The following is a 19071-nucleotide window of genomic DNA, read 5'->3' on the forward strand; positions in this document are numbered from 1 at the left end:
TTGTCTTTGAGTATTTCTGTATTCCAAACAATACTCATTGAGGGAGGGAAGATTAAGATTATTAGGCTCATGACCAAAACGATTCTTATTGATCCTGTAAACTTGGCTTTTGCTCTAAATAAATGTAAAAAATATATATAAATAAATAAAAATTGCTTGAAAATAATTAAGTGATCCTAGAAACTGCTATATGCATCTGAAGTGCAAAGAGTATGCTTCTTGTGACTTTAAAAAATAAGCCTCTGGTGGGAAAAGAAGAGAACAGGGAAGCAAAAGTAAGACTGGTAGAGAGATGCACTCGATTACCCACTTATCTGTTCTTTAGAGGACATGGTTTGACACAGAGAATAACCAACTAATGACAAGGAAAAAAAAGAGAAAGATATAAAAGAATGGTTATGACACTGTAATAGAGCAATGGAAATTCCCAGAATGTTTTAAAAATTCTATCTAGACTAAGAGTAGGATTTCAGAGAGTATATTTTGATATATCATCTCAGAGATGTATTTGGGTGAAGTTTCAGTCTCAGCAGGTCTCCATAGGAGTTGTGGAGGAATGGGCTGCTAAACATGCATGGAAATCACATGTTTATTCTGAAAAAGGTCCTGAGATAGATGCTGTATGAAGCTCAAACCAACATAACTGCACAAAAATCTGTCTTTGAAAGTGAAACAAGTGCGTATCAAGCAGAGATTGATACTAAAATATGAAAGGGCTAGAATTGTTTCAGACACAGCAAACAGTTTTGTGTCTCTAAGGATCAGGTATAAGTCGGGCTTGACAATCCAACAACTACTTCATTTAAATGAACAAGTCTTCCTCGTGGCTATGTTCTTGCTTTTCAACAGAACTGCTTGAACTTGCCTAGGGAGGCCCCTGTCCGTGGTCCTGATCCACCCGAGCGTGGGCTGGCCGACATGAGGACTTGGTCTGTGGGTGGGTACCTGACCATGGTGCTGCAAAAAAATCCTTGGGACCTAGAAAACAGACGACTGTAGCAGATCAGTCATAGACCCATGGGACCATTTGCAGCTTTGTCTCTTAATTTTGGCAAATGTGCTAAAGGAAATGATAAAACAGATTGTCTCAGCTGTCAGAAGGAATAACTGACTGATTTTATTATTCACAAAAGTCCCTGATGGAATCTGTCTGAGGGTTACTGGCATTTGAGAGTCTCACAAAATCACTTTCCCCCCATTTTAGAAATGGGAAAAACTTATGTTATTAAACCAAAACTTTCCATGGGAATATAACAGACTACTCAGCACTTGATTAACTGATACAATTTCTAATTCCACAATAGATTTTCTTGTCCAAACAAAGAAAGTCCATAATAGTCCTAAAATTATAGCACTGTGCTGGGATGTGAACAAGAGAACTTCATACTCTTGCACAGCTTTCTTCAAAGAGGGACTTGACTTTTGAGTTCTCATATCACAAGCAAACACCCCAATCACAATTGCAATTCTGTCCCCCCCCCCAACTCTTTTTAGCTCTCTGTCTTTATATTTAAAGAGGAAAGATTGGTCTTTGTTCTCTCAGCTAGATTGTGCTCTTTTATGGTTTCCTAAATGGTACCAACACATGCATCCCTAAAAACCAAGGTACTGCTCAGAGTATTGCTTCCTGTTTGAATGCTGCCCTTCCCCTAGAAGTTTCTTTTAACATGATTATGTCAAATGTCTAGATCTGTCAACCACTTTGCACAAACAGGTACGGAGATCAAATGTACATCTACAACAAGGTGATAAACCAGTTTCTGTAATAATTTCTCTCAACTGTTCCCTATTCTGCATGCAATTTTAGAGAGGATGGAGTGTCCCTCTCCTCAAAGAAGCATGATAACTTGTTATCTGATAATTTAGACAATCTGACAAATATACTTTATACTAAAAATATCAAAATCCATAACAGGGTAAGAAATGAATAGTGAAAAACGTGTCTCCTTTTCAGATATCACTGCTGCAGGCTGCCTGTAGATGAGGGCTGGTCTCGATATCTCTACCACTGTTTCTTGAGGTGATCCAAAATTCTAGAAAATATATCAGACCTCTTCTTAACTGCCAGGGATTTTGATACAAAGTTTGAAATATTTTATTTCTGTACTGTCCTGTTTCAAGCAGGGATTCACATGGACTGCCCTAAAAGGAAAAAAATTTGTACCTTCCATCTGAGCTTATCCTGTCTGGCTTTGGAATGCTTTTGAATTAAGTGGTATCTTTTGTCACAGGTACAGATGACAAATGTAGTGCCTAAAATACAAGCAACAAGGCAACCAAGGCAGATGCTGAGCCCAACATTGTCAAGCATCATAGGTTTCAGTGCCTAAATTCCAGACGTAACTGCGTATCAAAATAAGTCATCACCACTGCGCCCACTATTGTTAGATCTCACACTGTTGCTCTCACCTTCTTTTACTGTCCCATTTTGGAACATGCTTTATACTTAGAAGGACACCGAGTCCTTCTGGTGAGTTTATCAGTTTTAACTGGTAGTAACCGGCATTGATTTTGTGTTGGAGCATGAGCTGAATAAAACAATTTTCATTTCCTACATGAAAAGCACTGGTTCATAGAATGCCTGTACAAGTTTTAAAGCCTCTCTAGACAAAAAGAGCTCCTTAAAAAGTTTGCAAAAGTATAATAGGTGCATATCAAAACATTTGTTACTTTCTATCTCTTTGCCGAGGGGTAACAAGAGATAACTAAGCAAATTTCATGCACATCCCACTCTGTTTCCTTGCAGGGTAAAATATGCAGCCCAAGTTACATGTGCAATGAATTTCTGCTCCTGAAATGAACACCCTGCAACAGAATTCAGGCTGGCATGCTGAAGAACAGTCAACAGTGAAGTTTACATTAGAATAACAAAACTTGTCTAATTTGTCATAGTAAAAAAAAATCTATTACTTCTGTCAAAGTGTATTGAGTATCAGTGGCTCCCACATACCAATTAAACACCTCACTTCACTGAAGGTGAGAGCTATTTGTTGCTTTTGTACACTTGACTGGAAAAGAAGTCATTACATACATAACAGCCACTATAAAATTGATGATGATTTAGCAAATATTGCATGAAAATGATAAAAATTAGAATAAAAATATTATTATGTACATATGTAGCTATAATGAAGACAAAAGAAGATTTAAGAATGGCATAATTTTCTTCTTCTAGTAGTGTCAGTTTATGATCTTACAGAAATTTTGTGCCTTATGAGAGAAATATTATCAAAAGCTGCTTGCACACAGCAAGATCTTGTAACAAACTTCTTAGAGTATAAAATCATGCTTTGATATGTCAGATTTTTACTTCTTGTTTTTTCCTTATCCAAGTATAGAAACACAACGTAATTTATTGCTTCCACTGAATAAAGAAAAGGAAAAAAAAATGTGCTTTTGAATAATGTAAGTAATGCAGAAAATGGGACGCGCTCTGGTGGGAAACTGTGTCTGTTGTATAAATAAAATATATGCAGCCATAAATATAATACGTAATACTCATTCCAAACCATAGTCACCTCTTAAGAAATAAACACTGGAGTCAAAGCAGGGTAACAGACTGGCAGTGCACTCCTGGCATTTGTCAGGAGCATTCGTCAGGCTGACAGTAATATTAACCACAATCCATTTCAGTTGCTTTGGTTTATCATTGTGTGACTGATGTTGAAAACAATGCCATAAGAAGCTGCTTAAATACATGTTGGTTTAGCCTATAGTTAAGTGTTGGTTTAACCTATACACTGCAGTTCTTTAAATCCGTGCTAACTGTGGACTTCTAGCTAACATATTAACAAAACTGTTATTCATATTTGACACTTTATAATACCTAACCTTAACTTGCAATTTCTAAAAAAAAAAAAAAAGAAAAATAAAAGAAAGAAAAATTCTTCATTTTTAATTAACTTAGGTACTAAAAAAAGTAGAAGTATTGACCTGACATCCTTTCTGCCAGGCCAAAATCAAAGTTTTCCTTTTCTTTACTCAGTGGGAGCACTAAGTTGTGATGCATTTCTGGAAGTGGATAAGGAAAAGAAATAAAGTAAAAGACTGTTAAAACAATGTAAAAATGTAAATGAAATATCTTTAAGTATTTTTAAAACCTTTAGCAGTGCAAAAAGCATGGACATGCTACAATACATAATTAGCGCTTATTTTGAAGCATTACCCCAAAGATAACAGTACTACAATGAAAATATCACAATATACATGACAGTCAAACATTTTCATAGTTGAATATTACCAAGGTTTTTTAGATATTTGCCATGAATTCATCATCTGACACAAAGCTTAACATTTAAACTACATAGAGTAGATACTGCTAGAAATGCCTAAACAGTAACCGAAACTTGAACTGCTGTATCTGAGACAGGTATGGCATAAAGACTTTTACTGTGTATATGGGAAGGACTGGCATTTATCCAGAACAGCAGTTACATTTTTAGAGATCAAGACGCACTGTCTGATCAACAACATTTAACAAAACATAAGGGAAAATCCATGTTAAATATACACATATGTAGAAATATTCACTATTCCCTAACAACAGGGGCAATTCTCTGCCAATCGCCTGTTAAAGATTAAAAGCTCCCAAGAATATAATTTTACAGGATTAAATATTATTAAATGAAACTCCTTCTATTCATAATACAGTATGACTGACATCTAATATTGTAATAATTATTTCCTGTATTAAGTTCATAGTTTTCAAACATATGATTGAGAAGGTTAAGTATAGATATAGATACAACCTAAGTAATGTCCACTTGGTAACGTCCCTAAGTAATGTCCTCTCTCAGCAATAGCAATGGAAAGATTCCCTCGGAACTTAAAGTATACCTAGTAATCCTCAAAGACTACTTTCATGAACAGAGAAATCCATATAACCAGTCACTGTTAATAAAAAAACACATATAAAAAGAGCGGATTTGCTATCCAATTTCCTAATGGAGGCAAGAGTGGTACCTAACTTAAATGAGGAAAAACTGCTCTACGCTGCACTTAGTCCTATTTCAGGGTGGAGGAAGAAAGACTACGACTATAGCACAGACTGAATTGACTAGTTTACAAATTAAAATACAATTAAAAGGAGATGCCTCAGAAGTATAGCAGCTGGAGAATCCTTTTTTGTCTTGAATTATTTTAACAATGACATGATATATGCAGAAGTGTCATTTAACAAAAGTTAATGGAAAATGAAGTTGCAAAAATCATGTCATAATCAAGGAAGTTATTAATGATTAATACATTTAATTTATGTACTAATTCAAGCTACACAGAGCTGATGTTACTCATAAGTTTTCAATTTTCACTTCAGTGTAATTCACACTGTAGTCCAGGTTGGCAATAGGTATTTTTAGTTGTAATCTACCTTCAGATATTTTTTGGCCTGGGAGTTATTAAGAAAGCATTTACTAAATTCCACATCAAGAAATTATTTTTATATATTATTTAGCTTCAAAAGATTTGTTAAACTATAAAAATATGTGTAGGTTTACCCATGAATATGGATTTGTGTCAGTCAGACATTCTGAGAAAGCATAGTGCTCATGACTTATTCAAATTACATAACACTATTAGAAAATATTACAATGACAGTACCTCAGTATATCCCTGCTTTGGACTTAAAAACATCATTCCTTTATTTTTATTTGTACATACATATACACCCACAGAAGGTACAGTATAGTCTTCAAATATACATACATATGTGTATCTATATACACATACCTATCCACATATATACATGTATATATAGTTGATGACTATACAGTACCTTTTTTAAGGTTAAAATACTAAATCCGTAGTAAAAAAATTAATTTTCCAGATATTTTCACAGACCTGTGTTTAGCTTAATCTATTGCAAACTGAAAGCAAGCACTTTTAAAAAATGCCTTTTTTTTCCTATTAAATTACCAATTTGTATGGAAGACTTTTGTAAAAAAAAAGCTATAATTAAAATACGTTCTTTACCTTTTCCACTAATTAACTATATAGTTCCATGTGCCAATCATTTCCCATAATAGCTAGCTTTTAGAAAAAGAACCTGTTTGATGATCAGTGCACCTAGTCTTTGTAGAGAAAATGAGAGATGCTTCTGCTTTGTCAAATGAAATATTCCTTTCTTGGAAAAGATTGAAAGAGAATAATCACATTCCATAAAGCTTTAAACAGGCTGTATAATATTGCATCTGCATATGTTTGTTTGGGAAAGAACCTTAGAAAAACAAGGCTACACTGCCAGAAAGAAGTTGTTTGGAAAAGTTGTTAAAAACTGACAATGTCTGTCTGACAAAAGACAACAGCATTGCTTGAGCATACCTGAAGGGGATACACAGAGGAAGTGAAAAAATAAAGTTTCTACTCATGGGAATAAGGGCAATGATTTAAAAGTACTTAAAATATAATGGTATCACAGGCTTTGCTACTAAAAAAGCACAATTCTCATCAGAAAAATGGGAAATTATTTGGCTAATTTTTAATCTTTAGCAGCCTCAGCATCCCTAACTTCGTTAAAATTTGAAATTAAATGTAATGCATATGCTCCAACTAAGAGCACCTTCCATTAACAATTTTTAAATTGATACAATCAGAAGCAATAAGAATACATCAATAATTCATTCTTCCACAATCTGATCCCTATTACCAGCATACGCATACAGAAATGAAACACTGTTAATGGTTGTGCATTTAACATTAATGTATCAAATGCAGCAGAAAACATTAACAAGACTGAAAGCTACTGTGATAAATACTGGAGAGAAAAAAGGTATATCTGATGACAAATACCTTTGACAAATCCCTAAAGTTGCTAGGAAGTGTAAGGTCCAACTCCTCTGATTCATAGTTGGTGATAACCCACGGGAAGACAGGGTACTGATTTAAATCATTGTAAGTTCGACCTGACAACAACAAAAAAAACCCACCATGAGTTAAGAGTTATATTTAACTAAAATACCAACCTCTAAAGATACAATATAACTTTAGAAACTCTTCAAAAGAACTGTAATTTATTTCGGATCTTTTATCATTTCAATATTCTACTTTGCTGTATTAAAAAGGATAATGAAAAAGTTCACAAATTGCTAGTATTTAATTTAAAACGTTGCAGCCCATTTCACTTTAATTGTAAACTCTTTTGCATACAGTAAGAGTGACAGTAAAATCCATTCATTTTCTAAGTATTTCTCCTTTCCTTGTTTATGTCATCTTCTCTTCTATTTCTTTAAGGTGAAACACTTCAAAAAATGGAGAGGCGATGACTTCTGTTGATACTAAAAATTAAAGCAATATTTTTACATACTGTATTAAATTCAATAAGTGAAAGCAAAATGAAGCAGCTCAGGATTTTAGATTGAGAAATTATGCAAGTAATAACCATTTCATCTAGAGAATACACTTTGAGGGGAATTCTTCCTTGAACATTGACCACCTATGGATATGCCAACATTTACCAGAAGAGGAAATCTGTTCTGGTTTCAGGTTCACACATGCACCTTCATGCACCTGTATGGAAATAATATCCTTGTTCCAGTAAAAACAAAATATTCAATTAGAATAATCATATACCATACATACACATACGCCACATAGCCTGGTTTATAATTTTAAAATGCTTAATTTTTACATGGATCCTGTCTCTTTTTATGATACTGTTGCAGAAGCTCATTCATTCACATCACCTCCAATCAGCATGCTCTCAGATTTTGTCTAGTCTGGCCTCTAAAGTCTCAAAGGACAGGGTTTTACTTCTTCCCCAGGAATATTATTTCACAACCCAATTTATCAGGTTGTCAGAAAACATTTTCTAAAACTCCACGTAGGTTTTTCTTTTTCCAGTTTTCTTACACCATTCAGGATTTTTCCATCCTGGTTTGCAGAATTTTTAAATGGTATAGTCAGATCCTTTCTTTCCCTAATCAGTTGGTTATGTTGCACATTATCTCTTATTCAGGGTTAAAGCTACTTACATGACACTGATATCTGTCTTTATTTGTTTCAAATTGATAGCCATCATGACAATCTTTAGTTGCCCATCATGGGCAACTAAACTTTCCCTTTTTCCATAATGTTGTCTTTTTATTCCTTTTAACCTCAAATACCAAGTAGGTAAGAATTCACTTTATTATTTCAATAACATATTAAAGCTGAAAAGGATCATTCACTAGAGCCACAGAAAACAGTGTCATGATCTTGCCTCTTTCCACTTCGGCAGTAAGGAGTCAAGCAGATCTACCCTACTTCTATAAAATCTGCCAGCATCCTGGCATCTCTGACTTAATGACTGATTACAGAAACTAGCAAAACTGACCATTTGTATAAAATGTAATTAGTGCGAGCAGAGGCATTTGTTTTATCAATCGTGTTAGCAAGAGCCAAGTCTGAAAGGGAATTAACGGACCTTTCAACACTGTCAATATCATAGAAAAGAGCTGAAAATCGAGAAATTTTGTAAGTTGCTCTGAGAACAAAATATGTTGGAAAATAAAAGAGAGGTCCTGAGACCTAACAATTAGCCTCCATTTACTAAACAAGTCGAGTTGGTTAGAAGCTAATGGGGTAAGATGGGTTTAATGAAATATAGCTTAGCATTTACAGAATGAGGGGTTAGGACAACCATAGAGAGGTACGAATTTGGATTTGGGAATGGATGAATGGTGTCCTGACACAGCAGCACTGGTTATCCAGGCACTACACACTTCCAAGACCAACCATACATCTTGTAACAGTAGCATTTGTTGGCTCCAGGAATATCCTGCTCCCCAGCTGAGGCTTCCCAGAGGGTTACAGCCCTACAAAGAACTTGTTGCATCAGCAGTATTTAGGGAGGATAGTACTTATGAATATTAAAACTTGGAATACTAAGGGATAAAGAAGATACTAGTTCTGAGACTCTCCTCTATAGTAGACAGACTATGTAGATCCTGTCCTGCTGCAACAGTCGAGATATTCTGACTTTAGTGATATATTTTAAGTGCAGTTCAGTACAGCGTTATGAATTGCATGCCTCTCTATTCTTACATAAACATAAAAATACATTACGAATAAAGTACATGTAGGAGGATTTTGTGAAGTTGTTTTTCAGGAGAAAATTGTACATAGAAAAAGTTATTTATTAAAAGGTCAAAATCGAGTAGTGCCCCATATCTGTTGAGATTGTGCTACCATTAACTCCTTTTCTGAGTCATTATAGTAATTTCTGTTACCTGCTATAGTGTTTAGAAACATCAGATATTCAAAGTTGGAAATTTCTCGGTGTTGCCATCGCTGGGTCATATTGGAAGCTTTGAAAATCTGTCGTGGACTAGCCAAAGAAATACGTCTGAAAAAAAACAAAAAAACACCCCAAAACATGGGAAAAAATAATGAGAAAATTTGGTGGGTCTTCCCTTTTACCTATCTGAATTTTAGTGGCAGTTGTACATAATCTTTCTACCAGTTCTATGCTAGATTTCTCTGGAGAACAAACTGCTATTTTGGACACTTGAAGTTCATTTTTAAAGTTTTATAATCTAGTAAGAACAAAAGACTGAAAACATCTGACAGCTGGATATGTCAAGATTTGAAAGCTTTCAAACAGAAACCTTTACAGCTGTGCAAATTCAGCTGCTCCATGAAGGCTTGATGTATTATAGAAATATGTTACTAGTGATTTAGAGAGATGGCAGACCATTAAATAAGAAAATTACACGACTTTTAGAATTTCACAAAAGAATAAAGTCATCTTTTAGGAGAGCTTTTTAAATCCCTCAAGAACAAAGGAAAACAATGATAAAATGATAGAACTTCATTATGAAGTCCATCCTCTTGTGATTTAAATTCTGGGCAGTGTTGGAGAGTTAGTCATAAATAACTCAATTAAACTTTCAGAATTTGATGCCAGATTTCCTGATGTTTGTGAAAGAAGACTATTGAGTCATTCCTTGGAGTGATAAATCAAGCAAAGAAGAGCTTATAAAATTCCCAAGACGGTTTTGTTCATAATAAAAACATCTGTAAATACCAGAACTACATCACTGGGGGGGGGGAATCTAGATATAATTTTAGTTAACAAATCTTTACAGATATGGATAAACAATTAAAGAAAACAGTTACAGTAACTGATTTTTTTTTAATAAACTGCATGATATTGTAAACAAATTTATCAGTATAAATGTATGTGAAATTTTGAACAAATGTGTTTATACTTTCATGTGTAGTTAAAAATTTTCACACATAATTTGCGCCTGTAAATAGAAATCCTTAAGTTCTCACAGAGTGGCTATAATTGCAGTTCAAGAGAATTTTTTCTGGACTTGATAAAAAACAGGTAAACTACAAAACACAACAGAAAACATCCCCAACTATTTTCATGTCATTTCTGTGCACAGAAACCTTTAAAAAATAAAATTTAAAGTAACAACAACCAAGATACTCCTTAAGGGTTGCTGTTTCTTCCAAAAATTTAGAAATTAATCTACTTAAAAAATACTTTGTAATTCATTAAAATACAAGAGGTAACCAATCCAACTAGAGATGGGGTGCACATCAAAAGCTTCTATTTCTATCAGCCTCAGCAAACATTAAACTGTGCTGCTGTGTTTCATCCAGAGCATATCTGGTAATCAAGCCCTAATCTTCTGCTAAAAAAGATGTAGAAAACTGAATCATGTTCTTCAGTTTTAGGATCCAAACACAGAGCCTGACATTGCAATATTGATTTCTCACCAGGTAAAATTCAAACAATGTCCTCCAGAGCTAAAAGACAAGAACATCGTACCAATCCTTCACATGCTGTTCAGCTTATATTGTTCTACGCATCCCTACAATATCCTTCTGATGAGAAACAATCATGTTCATCTACGTTTAAATACTACAGAGGATTCAAGGATGTTACAGTCAAGCTAATATAATTGAACACTGCCATAAAAGCTAATCAGTCCTACAACCAGTCTTAGATCAGTCTTAAATTTTAGTGAGTTGGCAAGCATAAAGAAGCCTATTTTCCTTAAGTAGGGTAAGTGATTGACTCTCACTGCCAAAAAGAAGCTATCTTCCTTATAACAGACAGAAATCACCAAAAAAATCTCAAATCCAGAAGTTTTTATTATTCAAACGCATTGCAAATAGCATGCAGAAGTGATAGGCTGAGGATGTGCATGTTTTGTAAACCAGTAGGTGTAAATGCTTCAAACCATGTAGGCTGGTTTGATGAAAAGAGAACTCAGAATTGACAGATAAAATTAACGCAAATTGTAAAATACCTGGTCTGGGGTAGTCCAAAGATAGTACCAACACCAACACGAGGTAGACAGTTAACCACTTTCTTTACTGTTGCTTGGTCGGGAAAGTTGAACATGACACCCACTGTGAACACAAGAGTTGAAATATGGCATGATTTTATATCTTTTATTTTAGGCTTTCTGGCCCAATAAAATTTAACTCTAAACTTAGGTTTTGAACAGGTAAAAGATTAGACATGTTTCCTTCAGGTTACTATAGATATATTTTTTAATAATTTCCAGAACTGCTTTTATTTACCACTAACAGGGATTTCAACAGAAGTTGCCACTGTTACAAATCTTACAAGGTCTACATTTGTTTTCCTTTCTGAATAGAAGTTAAACCTATATGCACATATTGACTGTCCAGAAAAAAGGAAAGTTTATATATTAATTGGAACACACATTTACTTGTTTATTTTCTAGATGTTTTCAAGACATATTCTTCAAAATATTATCTTTATATTTTGTTTGAAACATTCAATGACACTTAGGAAATAGCAACCTAAAAATCTAAATAACAACTACTAACCCTCTAAAGGGACAAAAAAACCCCTTCACGCATAACAGATCAGAGGTAGGTATGCCTTAAGCAAGAGTTTCCAGAGAATGCCAAATAAACATGTGGATATAAATGAAAGTGAGGCATTGCTAATTCCCAGTTATCACATTTGATCATAATTCGTCATTGAAAAAAAAATAATGAAAAGGAGAAACTAAATTACAAAAATATACTAACTTAAATATTGAGACACTTAATCCCAGCCCTTCTGCTATCTACACAAATCCATACCGAAAAAGACATGACTAAACAGCCAAACAGAATGCACGTGTCCCCAAATCAACACTTGCCATTCCTCTAAACTGACAGTACCTCTATTTGCCATGAATATCTCCAGTGCTGTATTTTGCAAAAGGTAACGTCGGGAAAAGATAGCTCGAATCTCTGAAAAGAGCCATTTTCCATGGAGTCCTTCTGTATATGCCAGAATCTAGTAGAAAGAGACAGAGAGAGAATGTTTTAAATAAGTTGTCAGTATAGGTAATATCTTGTAAAAGAGAAACATTTGACCCACAAACATAGATTCTACCAATTACATGCAAAACATGTGGCAAAATTAAAATATGCTCAAACTTCAAATCATGCTATGAACCTATAATGGATTTTTTGAAATCCTAAATTCAACTACTCATGTCAAGGATTTCAATAATTTGCTTGTATTTTTTCCTTTGAAGACAACTGCCTGTTTTCCATAACCAAGAGAGTTTCAGAAACATTATGAAATGTCTGGCACTTCAGCAAAGCATAAAAGTGTATTCTGAAATGTATTACTAGTGCCATTAGATGTATTTGCACTCACTTTACCATTGCAATAACAGGATTGTAACAAATAAGCAAGAAAAAAGTATTTAAAGAAAAAAATGTTCCTTACGTTTATCGTTAAGGCAACAGTCATTAATTCTGGAACTATAAAGGTTGGCTGTATAAGAGGTTAAGTATCATTTTGTCAGCTAAGGTTAAACACAAACCTGCAAATGAACTCAGCATAATCTCTCTATGGAGTAAGCGGTTGTCAAAGTAACTTGTTACAATTCCTGTCATCCCATCTGACAGACACAGATGCTTAGTCTGCCTTCACAATTCAGACTAATCCCATTTTCAGTCCTCAGCCACTTTGTTTCTTTGTTGCTTCGCTTTTTCCTTTTCATTTCAAAGCTTAATTATGTAAGTGTTAAGGGACAGCAAGATTGGACACTTCTCTGCCTCAGATTAACAAACCATAAGCGAAGGAAAATCTGAGATTTGTCGATTTTAGCAAACACAAAAGCACTTAACAGAAATCCATCACAGAAAAGGAGATTCAGATATAATCCTAGTTATCATCACTCTTACTACAATTTCTCTTGAGCACTATATAATGCATAAAAAAGTGAAATTCAAGCCTTTAACATAACAAAGATTGTTAATGAACCCAATCATCTGTTCATAGATTTTTAACAAAAGAGGATTTTGCCTCACATGTAGCATATATTCACAAATAACCTGCATTTTTGTAGCACAGAGAGCAGAAGCACCATTACAAAAGCACTACACAATACAGTATAAAACACTGTACTACCTTTGTGAATTAAAAGCAAACAAGACTGGCAAACCAAAAGCAGACAGCACAGAAGATCAGAATGTACAAAGCAAAGCATCTCCCACACCTTCTTTCTTTTTACTTAATCCCTCATCTTCCCCTCAATACAAATGCCACAGACAAATTCTCTCCCAACACACACACAGAAAGAGAAGGAAAAAATGAATTATTATTCTGATACAAAATTTTAGAAATGCAATGCAAGGACCAGAGATTGTCAATGGTTGCTAATAATTTCTGGAACTGGGGAACTAACAGACTTGGGCCACACTGACGCTTTCCATACCACATCCATAACCCATCCACACTAATTGGGAGATTTGTATAATTCTATGGCGCTATTCAGAATCACCACGGTTGGCTTTTGTCACATGCATATAAATATCCTTTAAAGAGCACAACATAAAAAGAGGTAACAAAGGAGACAAAGTTGCAGTGCTTGTGTACAAAAATCTCTTAGTACTTTTGCTGGTATTCCTCCATCTTACAATCTTTCAACTGGAGCTTATAATTTCAATTACTATTTTTTGAGACAGACAGGAATGTGACGACCTCTGCTTTTCTGTAGTAACAATTAAAACACAGCAGCCTGCTTGTCACTATCAGTCTGTGCACTGCAAATTCAAACACTTTTTACATGGATGCTGTGAGTAAAATCAGCAAGTTAAATAATTAAGTATTAGTTTTACCCTGTGAAGCAAGCATTTTTTTGTGACAGCGGAAACCCGGCACATGGCCAAAAGCTTACTGCATGCAACTTCTTCAAAATTGGAAGGAAAAGCACCGACTTGAAAATAGCAGAGGTGGTTTATATTGTGCACCTTGTACAGCCAAGATAAAGTTATTGAATTCAGTATAACAGGATTTACAGCAGAAACTGGAACTGCACTGCAGAAACACTACCAGTCACCACTGTAACAATTCTTTAAACCACTCATTAACAGAAGTTATCAGGAGTGAGAAGCAGCTGAGGCCTAGCTGAGCGAGGCCTTCATTTCGAGTTGGAATAGTGTCTGCCTGGTCTGCAGCTTCACTTCAAAGTCTCTGGAGTTCAATTAAAACTGGATTAGGTGGAAGCAGACCTTCTTTGGGACACTGTTCTCTGAAACTCCAGGCACACTGACAGCACCCTAGACAGAGGTCTAGCCCGCCAATGAACCAGTTGCTATGGAAACTGCATCATTACCACTGCTCCCTGCTCATCACACCACCTATAGTAGATGAAAGGTCCAGAAGACAAACACGTTTCTTTCATGTGTATTACTAAGTATTCCTTATGAAAATCCAGTTCAACCTTTTATTCCCTGTCAAATACCTGATTTTATTAATAGAACCTCCTAGCTGCAAAAACTGTCTTGTACTTCAAATTAAATTCAGCTTTTTCATTCTGGCAAAGAGATTTTTTAGATTTTATTTTTTTTTTAATCAGCGTTACCACTTCTGGTATTATCAGAATTACAACTTTCAGAAACTATTTTTGCATTTGCCTGTTTTCAGCCATAAGCCACACAACACAGAATTCTACTTCAGAATTTAAGAACAACTATCTTCTTCAGACTATTGCACAATATGCTGAGTTTAAAAATGACTCGCTTATTTCTGTCTTTTGTCACCACCAGTTTTGGAACAACTTGTGGAGCAAAGACTAATGAGGGTGTACAATGTAATTTAATCTGCACAAAGAGTACCACCTTCCCCACATGAAAAAGTATTTATAGAATTTCAGTTGATTCGACACATCAGATTGAAGCTTAATATACTGCACATTTCATTTATTTCAAAAGATACTGCACCTTATAGGAGGAAAGACAATTTATACAGTTTACGATTTCATTTAAAAATACTTAAAATAAACAAATGAGCTAATTGTACAGTTCTACGGTTCCAAAAATCTCATTAGACAAACTATTCTGTGATTAGACTTTGGCAACACCAGATGAACAGGCGGCATGACAACACTACTAAAAATACAAAATTACTTTTGCCTTTGCATGAAGTCCCTTCTTTACTTCAAGTAATAGAAATGAAGGTCTAAACCTGTAATCAGTCCCGATACTCATGCTGCAAGCCCTGACACTGCATGGCTGGAAGAAACTCCCCAAGAAGCTAGTAAGGAAAGAATAGCCAGCTTCAATTTCCACTTCGAGGAGATTCTGAAATCAGAGTTGCATGAAAACTCAGGTAGCATAGTGCTGATCATGAATTAAGATCATACATAAAGAAGTCCTCTCCCCAAGATTCATACTTGTACATCAGCTAATTTCCAACATTAAAACGCTCACTCGGAAGCTATTCTGTCATTTTACAGTTTTGAAAACAAATGCCCCACCCTGCCTTTTCTTCAAAGCCTCCTTGAATGTTGATGATAAACAATGTCTCTTGTAAAAGATTATATGCTGTAGTTAAAAGATACCGTCACTACAGCTGCCTCCTGAATCAGAAAAGTAGTGTTTTACTAAAGACTAAATGAACATTTTGCTTTACCTTTTAAGCAAACCAATCAGCTATCGTATATTTTATTTTCTTTTAGAGAAAAGTACTATTGATCTTGAAAATGCGAATAGGCTAGAAGTAATTAAGTCTGCAAATGGCTTATAGAACTGAAACAGTAATTAAATAATTATATTACTTTAATGTGCCAGCCAATTTAACTGCCACGAGTAAAATAAAAACTAAATAGCTTATTTAAAAAGCTGATGCACATTTGTATATTTCTGAAAAAAGTTATGATGTACCAGACAAAAAAAACCCAACACACCAAACAAAAAAACCCACCAACACCAAAACACAAAATTAAAAAAATAAAGCATTTCATTTGCATTTAAATTTGATTGCAGTTGAGAGATAAAATCATAAATACATTCTTTTAGCAGCATTCTCTGTCATTTGGGGTCATTTTTGTTCAGGAAGGCAAAATTACAGCACTTAGAGGTTACAAAACCTGACTCAGTTCATGAGGAATGTGGATCTCCACCACAATCTCAGCCCTGCAACTGAGGATCCTCAGATCCTACTGTCCAGGTACTATTTAGTTCCTGGCTGCAGGATTCACAGTGAAAGGATCTTACTCTGCTCTTTGTTTAAATACATCCAAGTACAACCAAACTAATAGGGAATTAGATCAAATTATTAATAATTTTAAATATCCAAATGCTCTTAAATAAATCACAGGGCTTATTAGTTTATTTTAGATTTCTCAAGAGAACAATAAATAACATGTTCATTTTAAATCTCAGATATTTATACAATCAGCCACTGAAATCCACAGGCGAACAGTAGTAGTCTCCCAGCCAGGCCCTCCTGTGAGCACACACAGTCTGCCACACAATCCTGTTCAGCATTTTCATGGGTGACAAACTCAATTAAACATATTCATTACTTTAATGTTCCACTAGACAGTTTTACCCAGCATAAAAAATTTAAATAAATAAATAAATACTCTGTGACCTTTGTATCGATCAGAGCAAAATGGCTTATGCCTGGGTGTGGGTGGTAAAGGGACTGGGGAGGGGGTGGTAAAGGACTCTTATGTTTTCTCTTCCAATTACTGCAGGAGATGATAAAACCACAGCAAATGATGTATCAGCTCATTTTATCTTATCGCTTTGGGGCTAGGTGACAATGAAGTTCATATTTCACTGGTTCCCATTGAAGATTGTGAAAATTACTTGCCCTTGTGACCTGAAATTTCACTGGAAGACAGAAATTTCTCTTCTGCAAAGTAATGCAATTTTTCAGATGTCAACCTTTAGCCCAGCTTTAAAAATTAATTTCATTTATATTAACCAATGATATTGATATTTTCACAGAATGCTCTTTGATACATGAACCACCAACTAGCAAATTGATGTGCTCTAGAAGGATAAAATTATTTTACCTGAAGCTGCTGGGGACAGACAGATTTACCACAAACTGAAATTCCTATTTCACAGTATACTATTTACACTAGCTTCATATACCTTAAGGCCCCTGGACCTGTAAATAGTTTAAGCTTTAGTTAGGGCTTAGTTTTGTTTCTAGATCTATTCAGTTTTTAAAGAATTTCTATGTACACGATATACTAATAAAAACACCATTTGTTTGGAAATGAACAAAGTCTGTCACAGGCCACAGATCAGCACACATGTGATGACACGAAAAATACTTCCCAGGTAATTAAAACAGAGGAATGCACAACCATATTTTCTCTCTTTATCCTGACACTAAAACTATACTTTAAAGTGAAAAGAGCATTCAATGCAGATTTTCTGAAAGTGGTCTCCTGCTAACTACAGATAAACTTCTCCCTGATTATCAAGATCTAACTTGGAAAAAAATTTATGGAGGGAACCTGTATTCAGAACTTTTCTGATTTGACCATGAGTTTCTAAACACCTCACGTGGACTAATAAATCTGTGAACAATGTTAGCAAAGTTAGCACCAACTATCTTACTCTTTTCTACTGCATCCAGTATTTCACAAACATTTTTTTCCCCTTTTGATTAAACCTGTTAACTCTTAGAGAGCAGGAGTTCATTATCACCGGCAGACAACGTTTAATCAACCCAAAGAACAAGAAGATCTGATTGCTAAAGATAGGTATGTAAATAGATAGGTAGGTTTGGTTGGCTGTCCAAGCCCTGCAAGCCCTGTAAAGTTATGCTTTTCTTTGGAAAATAAGGTAGCAGACTTGTCTATGATAAAAGGGAGCTAGAATTGCAAGAATTCACAGATTCTCATAGGACTTGACTGATGTCTTGATTTAGTGAGCCTGTTACATTCTGATTTAAGAGTTAGAAGGATCAGCTCATCAAGAGGTAGATACAAAAGGCTCATCCAGCTGTTTATATCATCTGGGACAGTTTGCCATCAGGAATTAACTGTAACAATTTACAGATGATTCAGCTTGCACCTTCTGAAACAGTGGTTATTTCAGCTTCTGTGTCCATCCTCAGGTTCTACAACTAATTCGAGAACAGGTGAGGTAAACAGTGATCAACGAGTTGTTCATTGACATGTGTGAAACAAACTGATAATCTGTATTGGGTTTGCATGGCAAGGTTTTAGTAGCAGGGGGGCTACAGGGGTGGCTTTGTAAGAAGCTGCAAGAAGCTTCCCCTGTGTCTGACAGAGCTAATGCCAGCCGGCTCTAAGACAGACCTGCCACTGGCCAAGGCTGAGCCCATCAGCAATGGTGGTAGTGCCTCAGTGACAACATATTTAAGAAGGGGCGAAAAAAACCCTGTGCAATGGAAACTGCAGCTGGAGGGAGGAGCAAGAATATGTGAGAGAAACAGCCCTGCAGACACCAAGGTCAGTGAAGAAGAAGGGGGAAGAGATGCTCCAGGCGCCAGAGCAGAGATTCCCCTGCAGCCCATGAGGAAGACCATGGTGAGGCAGGCTGTGCCCCAGCAGCCCAGGGAGGTCCACGGTGGAGCAGATCTCCACCTGCAGCCCGTGGAGGACCCCATGCTGGAGCAGGTGGATGCCCGAAGGAGGCTGTGACCCCGTGGGAACCCCGCGCTGGAGCAGGGTCCTGGCAAGACCTGCGGACCCGTGGAGAGAGGAGCCCACGGTGGAGCAGGTTTTCTGACAGGACTTGTACCCTGCGGGGGACCCACACTGGAGCAGTCTGTGCCTGAAGGACTGCAGCCTGTGGAAGGGACCCACGCTGGAGCAGTTCGTGAAGAAC

At 35.7% G+C, this 19071-nt stretch overlaps 1 protein-coding gene across 1 annotated transcript in view; it reads right to left on the reverse strand.

Annotated features, from left to right (window-relative positions):
- Positions 1-19071, reverse strand: part of LRBA (LPS-responsive vesicle trafficking, beach and anchor containing) — a 431397-nt gene that overhangs the window by 130520 nt on the left and 281806 nt on the right. The window contains exons 41-44 of the mRNA XM_010576372.1: positions 12133-12250; positions 11241-11343; positions 9204-9319; positions 6787-6899 (exon numbers count right to left, since the gene is read on the reverse strand). Of these exons, the coding sequence (XP_010574674.1) occupies positions 6787-6899; positions 9204-9319; positions 11241-11343; positions 12133-12250 (450 nt within the window). The remainder of the gene's footprint in view (positions 1-6786; positions 6900-9203; positions 9320-11240; positions 11344-12132; positions 12251-19071) is intronic.

Source organism: Haliaeetus leucocephalus, unplaced genomic scaffold, assembly GCF_000737465.1.
Source record: "Haliaeetus leucocephalus isolate CR32 unplaced genomic scaffold, Haliaeetus_leucocephalus-4.0 Scaffold21, whole genome shotgun sequence".
NCBI lineage: Eukaryota > Metazoa > Chordata > Aves > Accipitriformes > Accipitridae > Haliaeetus > Haliaeetus leucocephalus.